Source organism: Trichosurus vulpecula, chromosome 4 (assembly GCF_011100635.1).
Source record: "Trichosurus vulpecula isolate mTriVul1 chromosome 4, mTriVul1.pri, whole genome shotgun sequence".
NCBI classification, from domain to species: Eukaryota; Metazoa; Chordata; class Mammalia; order Diprotodontia; family Phalangeridae; genus Trichosurus; species Trichosurus vulpecula.
The window spans coordinates 372,441,116-372,466,891 of NC_050576.1; the positions used below are offsets into that span (position 1 = coordinate 372,441,116).

The window sequence follows — 25,776 nt, forward strand, 5'->3', positions numbered from 1 at the left end:
TCAGAAGAGTTTGATTTGAATCCTATCTATTGGGCAACTTGTTCTTTCTGGACCTAAATTTCTTCATCTTTAAAATGAGGAGATTGGACTAGGAGATCTCTAAGGTCCCCACAATTCAAATGGTCCTAGAATATTCATCTCATCTAGCCTAAAAAATGATATATGTTAATTCCCCTAAGAAATCAACTACCCAAAGGATCTTTACAGCTTTTGTCACAAAACCACTTAAATGTGCACCAGTGTAACAGCTCAGACTGGAAATTCAATCTCTCTGTTTGGGAGACATTTATTTTAGCATCAGAAACCTAGCTGATTACAAACCTATTGGATCTACCTGGTGTTGAGCAAAAAAAAAGTAATTGACTTATATTTCTAAGGTCATGTCACACATGAAGTACATAACTGAAGTTATAGTAATAGGGACAAAAATATAATTCCTTAAGTAGTATGGCTACTTACTGATTTCCTACAAGGAGACTACTAGCTAATATCTTGGACAAACACTCATATGGAAAATGAGCCAAGCCCAGAATTGAACAGGAGAAGAATAGACTGAATTGCTTTTTGGAAATTACAAATGTTTTTTCAGTAGCCTTACTTTTCTCTCTGAAAAATTTATCCTTTTTTATCATAAGCTTAACAATCAGCAAACATTTCAAGATATGAAGAAGAAAAGAAAGAGAATTGAATAAGTAACCCTAAGTTTCTGCTTCTCAAAAGAATACAATATTAAGTTTTACAAGACAATAACAAAATGGTCCTATTTATGTCTCCTTCACTACTTTTTGTTTTCTATGCATTTTAAAAAATGTTTTATTGATACTTCGTTGGGGTGAGTGAAAGAGAAAAGTGGAAGATGACAAGGAGGTGGCAAATCTAGCATCTGGGAAGATGCCGGTGCCCCTGACAGTAATTGAGAGGTTCAGAAGAAGGGACAGTTTGGGAGGATAAGGTCATGCATTATGATTTAAACATGTTGAGTTTGAGATGTCTATGGGACATCTAGTTTGAAATGTGCAACAGGCAATTGGTGATGGACTGGAGGAAAGGAGAGAAATGAGGAATGGATAAATAGGTTCTACCTCAATCTGAGTTCAATAATCATCTCCATGCAGATGATTCCCAGCACACATTCTTCATTGATATCCATGTGATGTCAAGAGAAATACCAGAGAACCCCCTTAGGAGGATTTATAGAAGAACACACGTAAGAGAGTTGCGCAGATATGACTGGTGTATGATTGGTATCATTGAATTTATACATCAGTGAGATCCCAGATCTCTCAAAGCATCCTCATTTTAGATTATTCATTATTATATATTCATATTTAGATTATCCATTCCACTTAAATTCTTTCGAGAGCCCAGAGATAGGAAAGCTTATCTATTTCCCTATGATAATCACTTTATCCCCTCAGTGAATAGTGATTGTAATACTTTACTTGTCTATAGCATTTTAATCTTTACAAAGCACTTTCCTTACAAAAACCATGTGAGAAGAGTATCATCCCTATTTTACAGATGAGGAAACCGAGGCTGAGTGGCCAATAACTATTCTCTTCTCCCCGATATAATTCTTATTTTGCTTAACATTGCTCTCTGTGCCTCTGTCATAAACAGTCTATTGCAAGGCCTGAGGATGCAGGCCCTGCATCCTCATCCCTAAGAGATGGTATCCCTCTCTGGACCTGAGTTTCTTCATCAGTAAAATAAGAGGGTTGGATTAGGTCACCTCTGAGGGCCTTTCCAGCTATAATCAACGATCCCTATAACTGACCTTTTCCTGCTGGTTACGATGAAAATTTGTAATACACCAGCGATGGTAGGCAGACTCTGTGAGGAACATCTTTGTGAATTCTACTCTTTGGAATGACAGACATCGCTATAGAAACTGAAAAATTCATATATGACCCAGTCAAACCACTGGTTCTTGGTGCTATATAAATAAACTTTCTAGATCAGGGATGGGGAACCTGTAGCTTTGAGGCCACATATGGCCTTCTAGGTCCCTGGCTGTGGCCTTTTGACTCACTCCAAGTTTTACAGAAAAAAATCAATCGATTAAGAGGATTTGTTCTGTGAAGTTTAGATTCAGTCAAAGGGTCAAACTTGAGGACCTAGGGGACCACATGTGGCCTCAAGGCTGTAGGTTCCCCATCCCCACTCTAGATGATGGACAGCACATTTTACTTCTTTACTTTACATATATGCTATTGTGGACCATGGCTACTGTAGAAACCAATGGAAAGATCACTACTGAACCACTGTGGTTTCCTAGAAAGACCCTTGAAATCGCCAGAATGATGCTTTAGCCCTAGACTGAGGACTAAACCTAAGAAACTCCATATATAATCTTCAGCAAATTATTTCATTTCTCTAAGCCTCCATTTTCCTATTTGTAAAACAAAAATTATAATATCTATGAAAGTAAGATGATAAGGCCAAACAAGACAATCAAGTGGCCAGAACCTTAATTGAAGGATAATGCAGAACTATTACTATTATTACTAATTATTACACCGTATTAATTAGAATTGTTGCTAATACTATTACTATTAAAAATATCAACAAGTACCTGGCAGTCCACCATAGTTAAAGTTCTTGTCCTTTAAAGAAGTGAAACCAAAGCGTACTAAGTGTTCCTCAGAATGAGCACCAGTCTTAAAAGTTCGAGTCTTGGCTCTTGACATTTATTCACTGTGTGACCCAGGGCAAGTTATTCATTCTCTATGAGCCTTTGCTTCCTCATCTGTAAAATGGGTGGAATTATACTCTAACTACTTCTTAGGACTGTTGTAAGGGAAACTCTAAACCCTGAAGTACAGTATTATCATGAAGCTATCATCATCATCACTATTATTCTATCTTTTGGGGGTCTCTCTGTACCTTTATTAGTGCCTAACTTGTGTTATAACTATTTGTATTTATGTCATTTCCTATCTGTCCCAAAGAAATGTTCAGACAGATAGAAGGAGAATGACGTCTGGAATATGTTTAACGTGATTGAACATGTATAACCTATAGTGGATTGCTTGCCATCTTGGGGAGGGGCGATGGGATGAAAGGAAGGAAAAAAAATTGGAATTCAAAATTTTATAAAAAATGAATGTTGAAAACTATCTTTACATGTAATTGGAAAAAACGAAATACTATTTACCTCCCCCCCCCAAAAAAAAGTAGGTTCCTTTCTTATTCTACATTCAACCTGAGACCCAGCTCTAGAACAAACTTTCTTTGAAAGCTTATTTATAAGCTTGTTCAATTTCTGTTTCTGATATAGGGTTGTTCAAATTCTCTTTTTCTGTTACTCTGGGCATTTTCCATTTTTGTAAATATTCATCTATTTTATTTAGATTGTCAGTTTCATTACCATATAGTTGAACAAAATAGCTTCTTATAATTTTTTAGAGTGGTAGCTGCTAATTCTTATGTGATCCTGACTATAGTTCCTTGGTGGTTAAGCCCTTTCTTTATTGTTACTTGCAGTATTTTTTTCCTTGACCTGGATGCTCTGTAATTTGGCACATGATGTTCCTGGGAATTTCCATTTCGGAGTTTCAAGAGTTGACCAGTGCATTCTTTCTATTTTTGTTTTACCTTCTGGTAAAACTGGGCAGTTTTCTATCATGATTTCTTAAAATATGATAACCAGGCTCTTTGGTCATAATTTTTAGGTAGTATAATCATTCTTAGGTTACCTCTCTTTAACCTATTTTCTTGGTAATTTTTAAATATGAAATACCATAAACTTTATTTATTTTTTTCAGTTTTTTTTACTTTGTTTTAGTAGTTCTTGTTATCCCATGGAGTCATTAACTTATGCTTTGTCAATTCTAATTTTCACAAAGTTTGTTTCTTTGGTAAGATTTTGTACCTCTTTTCCTAAGCTATTAAGTCTCTTCTTCAAATTTCTCATGTTTTCTAATTCTTTCCTCTAGCAGTCTGATTTCATTTATAAAATCATTCTAACTCTTTTTTTAAAAGCCTTGTTTCATTTCTTCCAGGAATTCTAATTGAACTTGTATCCAAGCTGTGCTTTTCTTTGAGACTGTTTTGGAGTCATTCTTTTCAACTGGGCTTGTGTCTTGAACATCATGTCATCATCATAGGTCTTTGTGATGGGATTTTTTTTAGTTTCCTCATTGTTCCAGCTTTAAACTTAAAACTTTTGGTTAGGGCCAGGCTTTATGCACTTTCAGAAGGTCTCAGCTGCTGAACTTTGCTTGGTCTTGTTTTGTATTATCTTGGGTCTTGCTGCTATTTTCTCAGACCAAGTACTATATTCATTGAAGGTGGCTCAGGCTAGGGACCTGAAAGTTTTCAGTGTGACCAAAGCAGTCTGATCTAGAGTGAAGTCCTCCCAGTCTCAGCTTTGCCAACTGCTGACTTTGGTTTGGTTCTGAGTAATACAACTATAGGCTTGCTCCTGGCTAGAGCTCTGGTAGACTGCTGCTCAACCTGACCACTATCAGCTAACTCAGAGGCTCTGTGGGTTCAAAGTGACAGAACTACACACTCGCCCTTGGTCTGAACTTACTAGCCTGATTACTTAGCTGCATTCCTCAGAATAGGTTGAGGCCTGAATCTGAGACCCTGCTCCAAGGTCAGAGCTTGTCAGTGTGGCTTCTTTTCTTGCTTCCTGACCAGAACACAGCCTTGGACTGAGACCATTCCTCTACCCTGATCTGTCACTCCTAAAAGTAGGTCCTTAAATGACCTACATGTACAAAAATATTTATAGTAGCTCTTTGTGGTGACAAGGAAATGGAAATTGAGGGAATGCCCATCAATTGGGGAATGCCTGAACAAGTTGTGGCATATGAATATAATGAAATACTATTGTGCTATAAGAAATGATGAACAAGCAGATTTCAGAAAAACCTGGAAAGACTTACATGAACTGATGCTGAGTGAAGTGAGCAGAATCAGGAGAACATCGTACACCGTAACAGCAACATTATGCAATGATCAACTATGACTGACTTAGCCTTTCACAGCAATACAATGATCCAAGACAACTCCAAAAGACTCACAATGGAAAATGCTATCCACATCCAGAGAAAGAACTATGCAGTCTGAATGGAAACTGAAGCATACTTTTGTCACTGTTTTTTGGGCTTTTTGTTCTGTTTCTTCTTTTACAACATGACTAATGTGGAATATGTTTAACATGATTAAACATATATAACCTAGATTGGACTGCTTGACATATTGGGCAATGGGACAAAAGGAGGGAGAAAAAATTGGAATTCAAAATTTTATGGAAAAAGAAATGTGGAAAACTAATTGGAAAAAACAAAATACTATTTACCCCCCCCCCAAAAAAAGTAGGTCCCTTTCTTATTCTACATTCAATAAGAGACTTAGCTCTAGAGCAATAGGCAACATAGCTACTGGCTCCTTCACCTGCTCCCTACAAGTGTCTCTCCCTCTGAGCCCTCTTTTTGTCCCAGTACAAAGCCTCAGGCTCCAGTTTTCAGAAGGCTTTGCACTGAGTCTTCCTGGATAGACCTGTTCCCCAGTGCTCCTAGACATCTGTTTATCTCTCTCTGCTGACCTGAGCTGTAAAACATGATTCACTGTGATTTTTTTTCCTTGAATTTCCCAGTCACAACTCAGCCTTGTACCCTTTTAAGTTTTGTTGGAGTAATTGTAGGGAAGGTCTAGGCTGTACTCTCTTCTCTTACTTCTCCATCTTTGTTGATCTCTCAATTGATAAATCTGAAAACCTTTTCTCAGTCCTAATTCTTTCAACCTATCTGCTATATTTAACACTTTTAACCACCCTCACCACCCAGATATTCTCTCTTCTCTGGCTTTTCATGATACTAATCTTGTCTGGTTTTCCTCCCATGAGTCTGACCACTCATTCTCAGGCATCTTTGCTGGCACATACATATCACATCCCCTAAATATGGGTAATTCCTCAAGGTTCTCTCCTAGGCTCTTTTCTTCTTCATCTATGCTCCCTACTTTGGTAACTGTGCAGGTGACTACCACATCTAGACATCTAGCCCTAATCTCTCCCCAGAGCTTCAGTCGTGCATCACCAATTGCCTATTAGACATTTCAAACTGGATATCTTGGTGACATATTAAACTTATCTTGTCTAAAACTGAATTCATTAACTTTTTCCCTAAACCCTCCCCTCTTTTGAACTTCTCTATTTCTCTCAAATGCACCACTATCCTTCTAGTCCATAATCTCAGCATTATCCTAGACTCCTCACTTAACCAATCAGACAAATCCTGCTGTTGATACTTTCACATCTCTCACATCCAATCTCCTCTTCACTCACACAGCTACCACTTTAGTTCAAGCCTTTGTCACTTCTTGCCTAGATTATTGCAACAACCTCTTAATTGATCTCCCTGCCTTAAATTTCTCCCCACTCCAATCCATCCTTCAAACAATGACCAACGTAATTTTCCATAAGCGCAAATCTTACTCTGTGATTGCCCTACTCAGTCAGCTTCAGGGGCTTCCTATGGAATTCATGAATCCACCTCCCAGAGCTGTTGTGAGGATCAAACAAGATAATGATTGTAAACCACTTAGCATAGTGCCTGACACATAGTATCAGTAGTAGTAGTAGTAGTAGTAATGAAAGATTATTGGTTTTTTGGAGAAAAGCAGAGTTAGTTGGAAGGCAAGTGAAAGTCTTTGCATCCTAATTTTATATTTCTGTATTCTTGGCTTTGTTGTTGTTGAAAAATATGTCCCCAAATGCAAATAAAAATAAGCATGAAAAAATTAATTCCCCTTCTTAAAAAATGGGTGGAATAATGTTCTAGCCATTTATCAGGATATATTCTTTTTAAAAAATTTTTAATGTCTGGGTACTTCCCCATACTCTCCAAGCTTTTTGGTTTCAGTTTGACTTAGGGGATTTGTTTTTTATTCAGACTTCAAGTGGACATGATGAATATTGCTACTTGACTATTTGTAATGAAAGAAACTAGATCTTAAGTTTCATCAAAACCTCCACTGTACTGTGTCAGTAAAAAGGTGATTAACATGTCCAGAAACTTCTTCAAAATAATATTCACTTTATTTCTACAAAGGTATATTATTGCCCAAAGCTGTGGTTTTCATTTTTCCCAAAGATTTTTTTTCCACACATGCTGGCAAAACAAAGTCCTATAAAGCTCAGCTGCATCTTGTCCTTTAACCACACCATGGCCAGGTTGTAGCATCCCTGTATAACAACAGTTGCTTTTTTTCCTCATCAGGACTCTCTCTAACCAGAAGCTTAATGTTGATGACCATAATTAATTTTTCTATACATGCAAAAAAACAGAGCAAATACAACTATAATATTGATAAACTATCATGTGTCAAAAGTTCTTCAGTTTCTAATGTAAATAATTCAAAAACAGTAAAGCAAAGAAGGGCTCAGTTGGAGAGGCTGTTGTTGGGAAATGCCTGGTAAGAAAAACAAAAGGCATCAACCAAACTTTTAAAAAATATGTGACATAACCAAAAGAAGTAAGGTGTAAGATGTGGCATTGCAACAAAATAACTCATGTAATTTTTTTTTGGAAACCTAACATGACCTTGAACTTTTCTTTCCACATTTTTATAATCTGTTATTATATGCCGCTCATCTGATTCCTCTTTAACCTGGTAGTGAAAAGTGATACATAATCATAGCAATAACTCACATTTGTACAGTGTCTAAAATTCATTAAATGGTGCCTTCCACAAAAACAAACAAACCGTGAGTTAGGTGGTGCAAGGATTATTATCCATACTTTACAAATGAGGAAACGGAGACTAAGAAAGGTAAACTGACTGTACCTTTTCATAAACACATAAGAAAAAAAATTAACAGGAGAACAAGTAAATAAAAGATAAATTTGTGAGTAAGTAGTTTTCTAAGATGAAGCAATCAGCAGTGATTGGGGTGAAAATTGGGTATGTACATATATATATATATATATGTGTGTGTGTGTGTATATACAGAAATATACATAGATAAATGTGTCGATGTATATTATATATACATATGTGTGTATGTGTGTCTATACACACATATACATACACATATGCATACTTTTTTCTTCCCTTCAGACATTATAGTTACATCTCATTTCATTTCTTATCTTAATTACCAAAATTTCAGTTAGATCACATATCTACATTTTTTTTATATCTACTTACTGCTCTTCCTGAACCTGGGGTTTTCTAAAATCTACCTCCTGCCCATTGTCACTGAAATTGCTATACATTAACATACAGCTTTGGGGTGGGGGTGGGGTGGGGGGACCAAGGGAAGGGTGCTAATTCAGATGTTATGAAACTGTGGTAATGCTATTATTTAAAGCATTTATTTAGGTGTGTTTATACTTTGTAGTTTTATAAATAAGCCCAAGGGGCTCCTTCTTAGTTGTCACATTCCTCCTTGACGCTCGTATTCTGTCTGTCTCATCCTATCCGACAGTAGAATTGATGCTGCTCTAATCCCTGGAAGTTTGGAACTAATGAAGTGACTGCTGAGCTGCCGCCACGGAGCTTGGTCCCAAACTATACTGTACTTCACACTCGATTTATTCTCCAGATGGCGAGACTGTGCCGCCCTGCCGCGAGGGACCACCTCTTCCACTGGAGTGTAAAAGTGGACGGATGTTGTTTTCTTTGCAGATTTGATAATTCAGAGATAGAAACTTGCAAGGATGATTAGTTATTAGCTTTAATGGGTGCCAATTGAACCAACTGCATGCATATTTTCTTCTTTAATTTCGGTGTCTGTATGTCATGGTGATGGTTGATTTATCTGCTCTGCTACGTCATGGAGGCCTTCTCTTTCCCAGGTGATGGGAATATAGAGTCGCTGAAATCATAATACGCCTTGGTTCCTCATGCAGACAGAGTCAAATATTACAGTGGGTTATGTCTAAGGATGTGTTCATTAGCCACTGGTCCACCATGTAGCCAGCCATAGCATGAAGGATCAATACAAGCTGAAACTTTAACACGCACCAGTTTTTAGAATGTATGTCTGGGAATAATCTATTGCATGCTCAATTCCATTCCTTCATTCTATGGTCCTTGAAGAGAAATTCTCATTATACATTAATACTGATTTATTATGGAACAGAGTGTGCTGTTTGTTTAATGAGGTATTATTAGGAAGGATCTAATCTAACTATTTAATTCTATTTTTCCATCTTTGCCAATACTGCAGCCTTATTGGATCTTAAGGAAACAGGCTTTTTCTGCATTTAATACTGTTTACCCAAGCAGTCTTCCACATAATGTCAAAATAGTATAGTTTCTTTTTAATTCATTTTAATATTCTACTTTTGCCTCTAGAATATAAAACAAGGAGTTTATGGTTTTGAATGATTGACTGTCTTTAAAAAAAACCTTTTCCTTTATTTTTAGGGACCTGATTTGTGCTTTCATTTCCTTTTCTTACTTTCCCCAGGAAGCACTTACCTTGCAGTAATTCCTGCATGAGCCTAACAGCCATTCGGAGAAGCTGGTGTCTATCAGTCTGCTCTGTAGTTAGTAATACACCTAACAAGATCATAGTTGTGGGGCTGTAAGGCCAACCATGAGAAGGGAAAAGAGAAAGAAATGTGATAGTGAGATATATGTGTGTTTGGTTGTTATTATTTGTGTGGGCATAGGGAAGAGAGGAAGAATGAGAGATGACACAGAGATAGAGATGTCTGTGTGAATTTATGAGAGAGAGAGAGAGAGAGAATGATGAGATGAGAGAAAGGTGGGAGAAGACTAGAAGAAAGCAGAAAAGAGAGATTGAGAAAAAGAAGTGAGAAAGAATATAATTTTTTTTCATTATCAAGCGGAATGTGGCTCTCTGGCTGAAACACCCAGAACTAAAACTTAATTGTTCTCAGAAACTGACTCTCTTTTCAACCCAACAGATGGCATGGGTGTGTTTGCTAGCACAGTAACATATTTCACCATTAAAATACCAAAAGAAAAAAACCCAACATGCTTGTTGGTTGGTGTAAATTCAGTGAAGTTGTTGGATATTTTGGGATACATACCAGAGGGATGCACACTTAGTTTATGTAAATTGCAACAAGCAACAGCCTGTTATTAAGGGTGTTGTGTGGAAATATACCTAAAAAGACAGAATTTCTTTTTTTGAAAGGCCCAGGATGGTGGTGTGGAAAGATGGCTTGATTTTAATTCTGGGCCAAGGAGGGGGGAAAAGTTTAACAAAATGCTGAGTGTTCACCATGCATTGTTATAACATGAAAAATACTAATCAGATTATCCCCGAAATTGGAATTGGGTCCTTCATTTGCAGCCAATTTCACAAGGTCTGAATTTTCCTAAGTAGAGCAGAGTGTGCCGAAACCATGGCAATCCGACGTTAGTTAAAATCACAAATGGGTTTAGAGCATGAGCTTTGAACTAATCGTCCACTTCAAATCCAAGTGGAACCTCAAAACAGCTTAGAGGGCAGCTTTTGCTCTCTTCCAACAATAACAATTTAGCAAGTTGACATTGCCAGGAATCCCACATCACTGAGGTTGTGTCTACACATGCAAAGTAAAGTGGAGAAGTGAGACAATTATTTAGATGATTTGAGTTTTAAAAAAAAAAAAACCTACATTCACCTCTGTAGTCCAGATAATTGCCCCAACCCTCCATTTCTCTCCATATAGACACAGCTTGAGTTTGACTTGCTGTAGTGAAAATTAGACCACTAAGTGGAAATATTTGCGACAGAGCACTGAGCCAGTTCAATGCAGTATACTGCACAGGTTTAAGCCATGGACAGAAGGGGACCAACTCATGACAAGAGGATTTGTAGAATTTTTCTCTATAGCCCTGCTGCTTTAGCAGTATTTTATTGAGTTAACCTCTGAACCTTCAGCTTTATCATAGGCATGCAACACTGTATTTAGTATACGGAATATTGATGGATAGACATCAATAAATCATCAAACATTTCCGTGCTTACTCTGTGCCAGGTTAGGTGCTGGGGCTACAAAAGCAAACATGAATCAGCCCCTGCCCTCAAGGGGACTATATTCTATCAGAAGAGATAACACATACACGTATAAGTTGATTGAAAAGAGAGACAGAATACATACAAGGTAATGGGGGTGGGGGGGAGGTGGGACTGGCAGCTTGGGGGGGTGTGGATCAGGAAAGGCCTCATGTAGGAGGTAGCATTTGAGCTGAGCTTTGAAGGAAGCTGAGAATTCTAAAAGAGGAGGTGAGGAGGGAGTGCATTCATGTCTTATAGCTTTCGAAAGGCCCAAAGGATGGGGCAGGGCCGAGCCACAGGCCGTTTGATTCAAGTTTGTTAACCTTTCGCTTCATTATACCTTCCTTTTAGTTGGTGGGAGCCACCCCTCACTACTGTCTGAACTTAGCCTAATTATTGGCAGCCCCAGCCCCGTAAATCAGGACACCACAAGCTGTCTTAAAGTGGACAACTGTAAGCTACTGTTTCCTCACACTGTTTAACTCAGGCCACATTTGGAAAGCTTCTCTACTTCCACTCACAGCCAGAGACCTACATCCGTCTGGTTTAAATCTACTGTCATGTGTTGTCTCCCTGATTAGTATTAGCCTGTATATGGCCTTGGATAATTCTTCTTGCCTTTAGTTTGTCTATTTCCCAGACAAGTAGTGCCGTCCAGATAACTGCATATTGTTGAAAAAAAAAAAGCATTCATCAGTGGTAGGGGAGGCTTTAAAGTTTTATTAGTATCATAAAAAACCCTTCCCAAATGAAACTACTTTTGATAAGTGTTCATTCCAACAATGAGAATTTGTTGAAGGCTGTTGGCAAGTTGGAAGAATTTGTTTTTGAAACTGAAATTGGCAGGAAGTAGCAAACCCAAAGCCTTCTTTCTCTGTGAAGCTTCCGTTCCTCCCCACAGCCTCCCCCCATCCCCTCCAACTCCATCTTTTCACCTCTCCCACTGCCACCCCATCTGGGGCAATTTTTTTTAAAGCTTCATTTCAGATGTTTTTTCCCTCCAAGATAAAATTCATATCCTGAAGCAGGCTTTTTTGACCAGTGAGCAAAGTCTCTGTCAACTTCAAGGGAGAAGTATCTTTGCCTCTTTGTGATAGGATTGCTTTCCAGCTGAATGGTTTGGAGCTTACCCTATAGTACATGGTGTCAGGCTCCCACAAGCTTCTTTAAATTGAGTGGCTAGATTCAACTCAGTTAAAAAGAGTGAGTAAAAAAAATAAAGGCAGGAAGTTGTATATGGAAAAAAGAAACTTTATTTCTTCTTATGTGAAAGTACATATGAATGGCCAGAACCTTGTTATTGCTGACAGATTTAAAATGGATATGCCCCAATGTTTACTCATCCATTTATTCAACAAATATTTGTTAAACCATCTATCTACACTGTGAAACACTGTGAACCTGTTACTCTGTATTAGGTGCTGGGAAAGCCTCTTAAAGAAAGATGCAGCTGTTTTAAAGTGTGTAGCCATGGTCAGTGTTTTAGTAGCCCTCAAACATTACTGAAAGATATTTGTAGGGGCAATGTCTAAGTAGCACTCGGGTTTGGAAATGGATACGTTATATTTACAGTCTCTTGTAATCCACTCCATGGAAAAATAAATTTAAGAAATACCTTCTGTTCGTGATTATAGGAGGAAGCAAGACTGAGAATAGTGAAGACCCTGGAAGAGTTTGATTTGGGCCCTACTGAAAAGTGTGTGAGGATCAATGCAGTCTCTAGTGGTCTTGCTGAGAAAGACTTGGAGGCTCTGCTGCAATCTCAGGTCCTCCCTTCCAGCCTGATGCTGCCAAAGGTTGAAAATCCTGAAGAAATACGATGGGTGAGTAGCCAGTGATCTGCTACTATTGTTGCTTTAATGAAAGGCCCAAGACCTAATAAGAACTATTGATCAGTGGTAACACGACTACTTTTATGCCATAGATTGTTAAAAGGCACCCATGCAGTGTAGCAAGAAGGATAAGGGACACTTAAAAACTAATGGGGCTAAGAAGGCTTCCATTCCATTGATAGCCTCCCAATCTGAGCCTTTTTTTTTTCAAAGTTCTTTGCAGAGCGGCTTCAGTGGCCCTAAGAAAGAAGCATTAAAAAAATAATAATAACCTTTCTGCTTTGTAATCAGATTTGTGTTGGAGGGGAATACCTTTCAATAGCCTTCACAGTGGCAGCAGGGCAATCCCGGAAGCCGACTTGCCTGAGAATTTGATCCTTTCTTGCACCCTGCCGGACCCTAAACCTACTGCTGCCCCCTGAAAGGCCCAGCTATGGAAACAGGCTTACAAAGATTCACTGGGAATCATAGACGGCAAAAACACCCAAGCCACATATGAAAAAATGAACATAAAGAAGGGGAGGAAAAGGTCACTCCTTAGGGCAACTGGAGGAATAAACAGGAAGCTTTTCACTAGTGTTTTTAATTAGCACAGATATTATTTCCTGAACAGCTCTCTAGTTCTTCCCTTTTTAATTGCTGACAGGTGTGTTTGTGTTTCATGACTGACTTTTTCAGCCAATAAAAACTTGAAATGTAAAATGGCTGGCATTTCAAATTACTTAAGAAAACTTTGAAATAGGTCTAATTATACTATAATTGTTTTAATTGTTAAAAGGGAGTCGATTTTATTTAGGAGGTTGCCCTAATTCTGTATTGTAGAAGGAAATCGCACATCATTGTGTGGCTCTCTCCTGGCAGAGAAAGGGTGGAAAGGCAGGAGGCAAACTTGCTGGGTATTTCCATCCTGCATATCACTTCTGTGAGGTGGGACCACATGGGACCACAGCAATACACATTTCATAGTTATACTACACAGTGGAACTCCCCCTCCCCTTTCATAATTCATCCAGAAATGCCACATTCTTCCTGAAGACCCCTATTCAGAGACCAAAAATTAATTAAAATCAACTGGAGTTGGCTTCTCAAGGGGTTGCAACGAAGAAACTGAGAGATACAGGTTGTAGTTTAAGGATGTAAGAAGGGCCTTCTTGCAACCAAAGCATGCTCTAAACTGGAATGCAATCTGAAGGCAGGCTTCCTGTTTGGCTCCACGCTTAACATCGATTTCATTTACTTAAAAACACACACACACACACACACACACACACACACCAGTTTTTATTTTAGTCTGTGCCTTATTCAATATTTCTCCTTTCCCACCGGCCTAATCCCTGACTTAATAAACTAGGCTGCAATTTGGATCATGTAGTCTGTATTTTTTTTTAATAAGATTCCCTAGTTAACAGAAGTGTTTTGCTGTTTATTTTTTTTCTCTCGTTTTTTTTTTTATTTATGTGCAGTATAAAACCTTGAGGCTGATGCACAACTAAAAGATGGGCTTACTTGTTTTCTTTTGTCTGAGAATCTCTTGCTCTCCTTTTGTCCCTAGTGTGGGTACTTGTTTGACTGGCATGGCTTATTGGACTATAACAAGCGTAACTCTCTCTCCTTTGTAATGGGACAATTCTCCCACAAATCCTGAACAGTGTGCATTCTTCCCAACACACTATTGGGTGTGCACTGGAATTGAAAGAATTGCTGAGGCCTGCTACTTCTTCTCCTCCCCAATCTCTTTGTGATTTTTCCCCCCTTCTTCTCCTCCCCCCACCCCGTCCCCTCCACCTCACTGAAATGAACACTTTACCAGGCCGGAAACATTTAATCGTCTCCTTTTGAAAAAATTAATTGAAACTTCTCCACTAGTTACCTTTTGTGTTAGTACTTAGAGCAATTTTTTAAGAAAGAGAAGGAGGAGGAAGAGGAGGATGGGCAAGAATATTTAATTAAAAATGTCCTTTTTAACTTAAAAACAAATGGTTATTATAAGGGTTTTTTGTTGTTGTTGTTGTTAAGAACAGAGAAATCAATTTTTGCTTATTTTTTAAGTAGATGATTTCTGTGAATAAAACTCCTGCCCCAGATAATGAGGCATGTAGCATTTCTCATTTTTAAATGGATTTTTTTTAATATTCAGATATAGTTAACACTATCACAAATATTTTGGTACCCAGTTTTCAGTGTTAGACATGTGATTTAAATGTCTGTTTTCTCTTAGATTGAAACCAGCATTTTAAAAATCTATTTGAATTGAAGCTTATCCTGTTCATTCTTACTGTTTTCACTGAGTTATCCCTTTCACTGGAAAAGTTACGAAAGATGATGATGCCTGAAGAAAATGAAGAGGGGTGGGGGTTGGTGACAGGGGAGAGGGAGGACCCTGAAGGAGACTGGGAATAATTCTTCATTACTGAAAGCTGTGATTTATTTTAGCCTAATTGTAAAGTTACTGCAAATTGCTCAAAAGCTTTTTAAAGATCTCAGTGATTAGATTTTTTTTAGGCAGGGGGGGCTGGGAAAGGAGGGGGGTAAGCTAAAAGGGGGAAATAACACCTCTAATCCCGCTTCTGGTAAATAGGCTGCCAGCTTTTAAAATGAGTTTCCTTTCTATTAGTCAGAATATTATGCTAAGCCTTAAGCATTAGTTTTTTATGTTGCCATAGCAGCCTTTTTCCTGCAGGGTTGTGACCTGTGATGATTACAGTACAAAGCTTATAGGGTCTTGAAACCCCCTTTGAAGATGAAAAGTCTTTGATGGTTTATATTTATGCAAATCTCTTAGATATGATTTACCCAACTGAGACTGAATGGAGAGATGATTAAAATTCCCTTTTCCTTTGATATCCATTAATGGTTGAATATTCCTTAAATTTAAAACGGATATATATGCTATTTTTGTCTTTATTTACAAAAATATCTTTATCATACCTGTGATATTTTTTTTCATCTCCCCACAAATTATACAATCTAGATGAACATAATAGATTTATAATTTAGGAGTATTTTTTCCCCTTTTGAAAGGGGGGTTAAAAAAATCTGTGCAAGAGCTTTTGTATGTTTCCAGATGATAGATTTTGGAATTTGGGCTACCCCACTGGCAGCTCAGAGCTAGCTGTGAACTGGTCTCATGGAAAAAATGGGAAAGCTTTGGTCTTCAAAGAATTAAACTTCCTTTTTAAGGTCTTCCTAGGTAAGCTAAAAAATTATGAAGAAAAGCCTCTGAACAAAGGGTAATGGTGCTGTAATGAATAATATGGATGCCACTTAGAAGGCTGCTGAACAGTTACAGTGATGTCAGTGTTGGCCATGAAACAAATACAATAGTAGGGATAGCAATTGTTCATTGTTTTAAGGGCCTGATGATTTGCATTTAACCAAGGGAAGGAATCGCTGTTAAGTGAATCTTTTTGCAAGGAAACCATGAAAACTTCAGAATCGGAGTGTGCTGTAGTTCCAAATCCTAGGCCTCAAACTTGATATTTAGGTTTTTATCATTGGGGCTTGGAGTGGGTACTTTTTTTTTCTCTGTTTCGTGTTTGTTTGGGTTGGGGGGAAGAGAACCAAATAAGCCTGGAAGTGGGGGGGGGGGGAGGGGCGGGGGAAGGGTTGCTTCCTCAGGTGAAAGATCTCGGTGCTATCTGTATGTCTAAATTTCAGCAACCGATAAATTGATGTTTATCTAATCACCGATGACATTTCTTCTGATTTTTAAGTTTTCAGACAAATTTTTATTCCACTTAAAAGGCCGAACACTTGTAGAACCAATGAATTTGATCCCTTTTGTGGAAACTGCCATGGGTTTGCTCAATTTTAAGGTAAGAAAATAATGACATGATTGAAGAGTTAAAATTTTATAAGTCACCTACAGAGAGCTTTCCTTTCACTAATCTGTTTAATCATCTTAAAAAATATTTTCCTATATGGAGTCACAAGCTAGGTAAACATTAATCACCATCTGTTAATTAGGACTGACAAAACTGGTCGAGAGCATCTTAGAAAATAACAAAGAGACTCATTAAGTGTAAAGAAAAAAAAACTTCCTTAGTAAAGTTCTAAATATTTTAAGGAAACGTCTCCTCCAGATACCATGTCTTTCCAGTAATAACTTTTGTCATCCATTTATCTTATAAATAAAATGTAAACTTTGAATTACTGTCACATGGCTAAATTGGTTAAGCAAAACTGGAAAATGCCATTACCCACTTAACTTTTTAAATTCTTCTTTTATAAAAACCATATTTTGACTGTGACATCTTCCAGCATGCTTTTGCTGAACATGACCTATAGTATTTGTGATGCACATGATGGAAATTAGACAAGGTTAATGTTTATGAGTGAGTGTTGACATGTGGTTTAGAGTGCCTTACATGTTATTTGCTATATTAGAACGGGTAAATATGCCCCAGCATATTATATCCCTGCGTGCTGCAAGATGTCACAGCTAAAATGTGATTTTTTTTAAAAAAAGGAGAATTTAAAAAGTTAAATGGGTAATGACATTTTGTTTTGCTTAATAAGTGACATAATGACATAAGTTTTGCTTAATCTGTTTGGGCATGTGATAGTAATTCAAAGAAATCCAAAAAATTTCCAATACTGGATGCTGCCTTAGTAAATTACCTGTCTTAGCTATCTCATTCTTTCTCAAAAAGTAGGTATTTATAAACTTGCCTAAAAATGCCTCAACAATCTAATGGACCTATATACCTTTAACACAGCACCCCTTTCTCTGAGTTTCTAGCCTAGGTTTCCATGGAAAGAGGTGGAGGAGGTGGGGGAGTTTGGGTGGGGGTAGAGAGCAGAAATCACTGGTGACAAAGGAAAAAGAAAACTGAACGCCTTTTCTAGAGTGACCATGTACTTGAGAAAATACTCCAAAAGGAAAGTTGAGACCTATTGGACTGTGTAGGAGGGGTATGTTGCAATGATTTCCAGAACTGGTGTTAAGGCCTGCCTGGTGTTTACATAGCTAAACCACAAATTCTTATAGCCTGTGCTAGATCTCCCTGAATATAATTAAAAGCATTACCCAAAAGACACAGACATCATATGAATATCAATATACATAGACAGACACAATTTAATCTGTCTTAGCATTTTCCTCAAATGGACTGACATCCTCCCTAACAATTGCATAAGATAAATGGAATATATCAGGAAATATACCAGATGTGATCTCTACCCATTTATTCATGTACACTTACATCACCATATTTGTAGCATCACAACAAACATTATCAGAACCTGGGCTTGACAGAAAGCTGTTAAAAGTATGTTCCTTGTTCACACAGAAGACACAACTTGTTGCATTTTTTAATTTCCTGCTCTGTGTTTGCAGGTTTATGAATTGTATTGTCTCCCAAAAACAAGCACTAAGAAATCTACTACTGATGTCATACTGGTGACCAATACTTTAATTTGTTCTTAAATTCCCAAGCTGCCTCCTCAAAATGTTGAGAAATAATAGGCTTCGAGGAAAGAATACAGCCAGCTTCTAGTGCACTCAAATTGAATTTTGCCCAAATGGTATGAGCTAAAGAATGTGAACTCTGTACAAGCAGCACCATCAAATATAGGTCTTACATCTACACTAATTGTCTTGTATGTTATTGATAGTGTTGAATACCTTTTACACAGGGAGAGATGAGGCTGTGTTTTTGGCTGATTACAGCCAAAAGGTGTCAAGATTTAGACAGTGACATATTACCGTTACATCTCACTCTTTTCTCTGGTGCTGACATTTCTGTGAAAATCACTTTTGTTGTACTCTTTTTAAGGCTGTCTGTGAAGAAACATTGAAGACTGGATCTCGAGCTGGTCTTCATCTAGATGCAGTCGTTTTTGGAGGAGAGGATTTCCGGGCTAGCATAGGTTCTAAATACATGAATGCATATTAATTTGTATATTTCAAATCCATAGTTCATAAAAGTATTGATATTCAGTGGCCTGCTCTGGTTGTGGTCTTTGATGAAGTAGTTTTTAGGTATACTCTTAATGTTCAAAATCTTTCTCCCAAATTTTTGGCCATGCATCCTAAACGGAGGCACTATTATTATTACTCAAGAATAAAATAACTTATGTAAAATAATCTGGTATCTCATCAAAATAGTTCAGTAATGTTATATGGATTTATTGTTCATATTTTTAAGTGTCTGGATTAACTCTCTACAGCTACACAATTTTAAAATAATTTGTTTTCCTATTTAAAGGCAATCTGTACTGTGAACATTCAATTATCGGGTTATTTTCAAACATGGATAATTTGTGGTGATTTCAATTTCCCATGAAATTTTGGCTTCACCTGTTTGGTATTTTCTATATGAAAATGGTGAATTGACATAATTTTAAAATCTCAAATTTTCCCCAGAATATATTGTGTAACCCTTTGCATTCTAAATATGTATTAAGATGCCACTCTGTACTTGAATTTTACATCATGTTCATTTCCAAGTATATCTAGGTCCTCTCCCCTCTCCAGTGAGCCATTCATTGTACAAAGATTTTAAAAGAAAGTTGGTGGGGAGCGTTGGACAGTTCAATGGACAGTTCAACCAAAACAACTGATAGATCAGCCATATCTAACATTATATTCAGTATTCCACACCCATGGTCCCCCACCTCCTGCCACATCCTTCACTATTGTTTGAAGTCTCTTATAAACTATAATTGTAAATTATATGTAAACATTACTGGAAAAATATGTATACTTAGAAAATACAATATCATTAAAAAAAACATTGTTTTCAGACCTACAATTAGAGTAGACAGAAATGATCGGACTATCCCAGGCAATTTCATAGACTACATCAAAACAGTGAGTGTGGAGAAGAATGAAGCAAAGTTTTATTTAATACTGGTATCCATGTAAGCAGGTTATATTGTCAGGATGTTCTGTGAACATAGGAGAGAGAATGTCAGGAGTATGTCAGTATGGCATTTAGTTTTTCCAAATCTTCTATCCAAGTAAGTTTAAGGATTTGATACAGGACATCATTTATGATAGGATTTGCAAAGAGAAGCCTGTCATTCTATTCTCAGAGGGAGTTTTTAGCTATTTCTTTAGAAGGTGGAATCCTTAGATTCCTGTTTAAAACTACTGTTGATTTGATTTAATGGTTTTCAAAAGCATATGATAAATAGGAGGAAGGAAAAATGTATCAAAAGTCACTGTTGATCTAGATTACCCTGATGTTATTATTTGAGACAAAATGTAACTTTTTATGTAAAAAAAATCTCAATATAAATATGGGGATAATATATGCATATATTAGGTATATGACAAAAATCTTAGTGCAGTTTTAAGTTTTAATAGCTAAAATAGCTTTAAATTGCTAAATAGCTAAATAGCTTTAAATTGCTGGATTTGGGGGGACATAGACAGGAAGAAAGAAAAAGAAAGAAGGAAAAGAAAGAAATATTCCTCATGATTAAACTTTGGTTTAAGCCACCCCCTTTCATCTCCCTTTAGATAATCATTTTGGTAGTTATAATTCCATAAAGCAAAACTATATTTTAACAGTAAAGACTTGTGTTAGTCTTCCAAAGTCAAACATTCTCCTTTGTCTACAATATAACCCATTTTCAGGTGCAACAAGTAGTAAGGAAACTCAAGACATTCTCTATGCCCGGCAAAAGATTATCGTGGTAGCAAAAGCCTTTGGTCTACAAGCCATAGATCTGGTATACATCGACTTTCGAGATGAAGATGGACTCCGCAGACAGTCAAGAGAGGGAGCCATCATGGGCTTTACTGGTATGGTTTCCTGTTCATGTTTGGTTTTGTTTTTTCCTTTCCTAATCATGTTTTTAAAGCCAAGTCTAGTTTAATGTCGTACAAACTCTAGAAATGAAAAAAATACTCAAAACGTAGCCTTCTAACATAAATAAGTACCCAAACAACTGCACTTTTCCTGTGATTTTAAACATGGAAAAGCCACATTGGGTGAAAAGCATCCATTGCATACAGGTCAGGGAAGAAGTAACATTATTTGTCGTTTATGAACTTTTAAAAAAAATCATCACCTGTCACATTTTTTTCTTTATATTAGTTATGGGCCTTTTTCCCCCCCTGTTCTTAACTGTTTTTTTTTTTGTTTTGGTTTGGTTTTTTTGCTGTTTTTATTGGATTTGGGGGAATTATGTTTGAGTAAATTATTATTATTAGACTGGGAGCATACACAGGATAGAGGGAAGTTTCTAAGAAAAAAGGACTAATTCATTTATTTAAGTTATTTTGCTGACATTTTCTGAGATTTGTTTTTCCCTGTGGCTTATTTTTTTTCCTCTCCCCACCCCCTTCTTCTCATCCCCCTACCTCTCAGTAAGTGTCTGTGCACCTGGCGACACCTACGGGTACTGGCAGGCAGCGAGACCAGCAGGCTCCTTGCAACTAAGCCCTGTAATGCAGGCTGCTATCCAGTGATTGGTGTACCAGATCACTCAGACACCCCTATGAGCCAGGGTAGCAACCAAAGATTGTGTTTTTGCAATAGAAATCTATTGTTTGACATATACACAATGGGATTCTTTAAAAAAAAAGGAGGAAAGAAAGAAAGAAAGAGAACCAAAGAGAGGAAGGATAAACAAATATAGGGTTTTCTTGTATTAAAAATTAAAACCCCCTCAAACCGCAAAGAAGAAATCAAAATCTAAATTATTTCTTACAAAAATTTCAGCTTAAAGGTTACTAGGTAAATATTATTGAAAGAACCTTTTCAAAAATGACACTGGATTAAAAAGATACCTTAGTGACTGATAACTTTAATGCAAAAAAAATAAAGAATTATTTCATATTTAAAGCATTTTTTTCTCTTTAAGACTTAAGTAAGCCCAGATTTTTGTTTGTGGTCCTTTTATCCACAAATATGGTCCCTTATTGAGACACCAAATACGGTCAAATTTCAAGTACTTTAATTCATTTTCACAAAATTGAATGCAAATTGAGAAGGAAAACAGTCATTCTGCTATATCGGTAATGTCACTGTTTTGTGGGTGGCCCTATTACACCTGTCTCTCTTCCTGATGGCTAGTTAAGATGAGGCCAAAATTGACAACTTTGGGAAAGATTTCACGCAGTCTGCCCAACAGACATCGATGTTGTAAACCTAAGATGTGTAGGGTTGGCTGCCAAGCAGCCAGATGTTGCTTTGAAATGGAAACTAATTCAATAAAAACAGAAAACAAACATGAAGTCTACAGTGGCCCGTGTCACTATCACTCATTATGACCTACACTTACTTGAGACAGAGATCTTTTTGCCTACAGAAGCAGGCAAGCGAGTGGCTGGATTATTCAGCCCAAAAAAAGTTACAGTGTTAGGCGAAGTTAGATCCTAAATTCAATCATAGAGAACAAATTATTTCAGATCAGATTTAGAGACCTACAGGGGGCATAGGACTCATTAGTATGAAGTTGCAGCCCCACCAATGCTGTTCTTAGACTTAAGGACCTTGAAAATCACATACACACAAAAAGAAAGAAAGGAAAGTATGGTATGTGTAGGGAGGCATGGGAGGGAATTGAGGGGGGAAGGGGGTGGTGATGTTAGGAAGAGGTGGGGAAGAATCAAGGCTACTCACACAGATAGGCCAGTAGGGAGTAAAAATCAGTAACTTTTGACTCTAGAGGCCATGTTACAAAAAGCACTTTTTAAAATGGAAAAAATACCCCTTGCATATACCTGCTAGCTTTCAGCATGTCAATTAAGGATTTTGTAATGACTTATCTTTTATAACACTGAGGTCCTGTTTATACTAGCATTTAATTGCTACTTGTTGTCTTATCACAAAGAAATAAAATATCCAAAACAAGCAGTGCAAGTTTTAAAAATTTACTTTTTGACAGAAGAAAAGTATCCATTGCATGGTATTAAGAAGAGAGAGTTCTTATTAAGCAGGATTCAGAGAGTCAAGGCTTTCACTTTTAAAATGTTATGTCTTAAGTGAGTTATCTCTTCTTTAAGGTTTTTATCCCGGACATAGATAGCCTGGGTGATGTCTCAGCACTGGATTGGCATTTATGTTTAAACCCTAAATTGTTTTACAGAGTCAAAATCCATAGGTGTTGCTTTTTAAGTCAATGCCTTAGCTATGTCAGTGGTCCTTAAACTTAGAATATTTTCTATCCAAAAGGCGTTAAAAAAAACACCAACAAAAAATTACACCACAAAAAAGTAAACCTTAGAATAAAGCTTGAACAGCTGACTTCGTCATTATAGTTTTTCCACTACTACATGCTGGGAAGAAAGATATAAATATGAAGCACTATAGGTTTTCTCCTTTTTCTAAGTCTTTTGTAGAAGACAAAAATGACACCATCATACAGTTACCTAAAAGACTTGACAGGTATTGATTTAAAGCACGATATATCAAGTGGTACTGTAAAAAGGATTTCATGGTCATAAATTTTAATGTCTTCCAATTTTGCACCCTCTCAGTAACTTGTCAATAACAACACTTGAGTATAAAATATTTGCCTCATTCCTGCATGGCATTAGAGGCTATTATACAGTTGTTGGGATACATAAGATATAACCAAAGGGAAACCAACACTATAAAATTCATGTAAGATATTTTCTGAAATTTACCTTCTAGCATCACTGTTGATAGGGTTTGTCTGTTTCCATATACTTGAACTATCATTTTCATTTCCAAAATCCGGGGCTAAGTCTGGAAACTATTTATCAGACGTTAGTCTTGTAATGCTTTATGCAGACTATACTTGTTCTTCAATTTGAAAAACTGAAAACAAATTGTTTCCATGAAGTCTGGATCTTTGGATATCAATATGAATTATGTATACTGGTTTAACATTCAGTATCAACTCTAAGTGGGAGATGAATGACAATATGCAACTGGCTCCTGTTCCTAGCAATAGCGTTACAATTTGATTTTCGAAATAAAATTTTCAGCCTCTAATGTTGAAGAAATCTGATATCAAAAACTTTATTTCTTTCCAGAAATTATTATCCAGATGATTTCAAGTATATTTACTTTGTACAGCTATTTTTTGCCCAAATCTTATTTTATTAAAAATCTAACAGTTATAGATGAGCAAGAAAAGGCTACTTAAGGTTGTTTTAATTATATCATCTCAAAGAATCATAATTCTCCCATGTGAAATGTTGAAATGAACATTTTACTACAAATGTCATTCTTATTTTGACTCAGATATAATAATGACGTTAGTGAAGCTCATCATATTTTACAAAACATAAAGGATAAAAATTATATATACTAAATGCAAAAAAGCGGTGTCTAAAAACACAAATGAAAGAAATGTACCAAAATATACTCACCAGTGTGAGTTGTTATTAATCATATATTCATTTTCAATCCATAAACATGACAAATAATTTTGTCATGTAATGAAATATAATACCATCACTACTGTGCCACTAAATTATGACACATTTTATTAATATGCTCTGATTGGAATCCTTGTTTCCTTGGTCATTTGTTGAACTGTTTAAAAAAATACCTCCACCATTTCCTTTGACAGTTTTGATCTTTATGTAAAGTCAGGTTTTTATTTTTATCCATGAACAATTATAGTAAATACTAGATGATGTCAGTGTTTTCATCATAGAGAAAAAAAGTTCCTTTTTAAGTATGGCATGTGGCTACCTGAGAAACAAATCAAATCCCTTAATTTTTCCAGTCAAAAAAGGGAATCTGGGTGTTTTGTTGGTTTCTGTTGTCAGAATAATCTTTAGTAATTCTAAATCTTTTTTCTAAAACTGCACAATCTTTTCAACACTGTGCTCAAATTTACTTTTTCTTTTATAAAAGTGATTAAAATACCTCATTGAAAAACTGGTTTTCTATTTCTTGTTGCAAAAGTATATATAGTAAATGAAAGTAAATTACAGATTTGATTGTTGACAGCACCTAAGGTAAACTGTGTTGGTCATTTTATTTCAAATGCAGCTTGTTAAACACATCGTGTAACTTGGGAGAGTCCTGCAACATATGGAAAGAGTTACTTATAAAATTTAATACTCATCATTTAATTGGGTTTCATTTCTATTTTAACTCAAAGAAATTTTCAAAAATAATTATTTAAAGGGGTTGACAGATTTGTCAAAACCCCAACTCAAAGCATTTGCACAATCTATACACCTGTAACTAGAAATAGGAAATTATCTGTGTTGATTGAGTAAAATTGTACTTCTATGTGGAAACAAATGAATCACCCCCATTGTTTTGTTTGTTCTTATTCTGAGTTCTAGAGAAAGTCTGCCTACTTGCTGGTTTTTTTTTCAATTTCTAAAATAATTAGTTATTTAACTTACAGTCTATAAGGCATTCAGGATCTTCGAGTGGTTGAAACATTTTGTTTGAACATCTGTTTGTTGTTTCATGTTTCCAGTGTTATTAATCTTCTTGTAGGTAAGCAGGTGATCCACCCAAACCAAATTACAGTGGTCCAAGAACAGTTTTCTCCAACGAGTGAAAAAATTCAGTGGGCCAAAGAACTGATTTCGGCTTTTAAGGAACATCAACGATTAGGAAAGGTAATAGTCTTGTTTAATGCCTTATAGATAATAATATTCCAAAGAGTATTTCAAAGGTATTAAAGAGAGTATTAAAGTGTAGGAAGAAAAGCAAAATGCTATTTGGCAGCGTTTTTTAAAAAAAAACGCACTATATCAGTTAATGATTTTCCAGGACAATATCCATCAATGAAAAGATTTCATGTGGTTGATATTTTTTATTCACTTTCCTCACTTTCCTAAGCAGAATTTTAAAGTCCACTGAATCCATTTTTCCATATTGCATAAGATAGACTGCCAACACTGGGGAAATATAAAAAGGCTCTTAGTTTTAATGTACAGATATGAACGGAGCATGGGTATGAGAATAATTTGAAATTGAAGCAAGAGCAAATTGTAATGAAATGAACACCGTTTGGCTAAATGTTTCTTGTGGGAGAATAAATAAATTCCAACTTTTTAATGTGGAAAAACAT

The 25,776-nt window shown here is 36.5% G+C and overlaps 1 protein-coding gene across 2 annotated transcripts in view; it reads left to right on the plus strand.

Annotated features, from left to right (window-relative positions):
- Positions 1-25,776, plus strand: part of CLYBL (citramalyl-CoA lyase) — a 363,153-nt gene that overhangs the window by 309,503 nt on the left and 27,874 nt on the right. For both annotated transcript variants that reach the window (XM_036757003.1, XM_036757005.1), the window contains exons 3-7: positions 12,610-12,798; positions 16,521-16,622; positions 18,585-18,678; positions 20,393-20,560; positions 25,197-25,321. In XM_036757003.1, the coding sequence (XP_036612898.1) occupies positions 12,610-12,798; positions 16,521-16,622; positions 18,585-18,678; positions 20,393-20,560; positions 25,197-25,321 (678 nt within the window). The remainder of the gene's footprint in view (positions 1-12,609; positions 12,799-16,520; positions 16,623-18,584; positions 18,679-20,392; positions 20,561-25,196; positions 25,322-25,776) is intronic.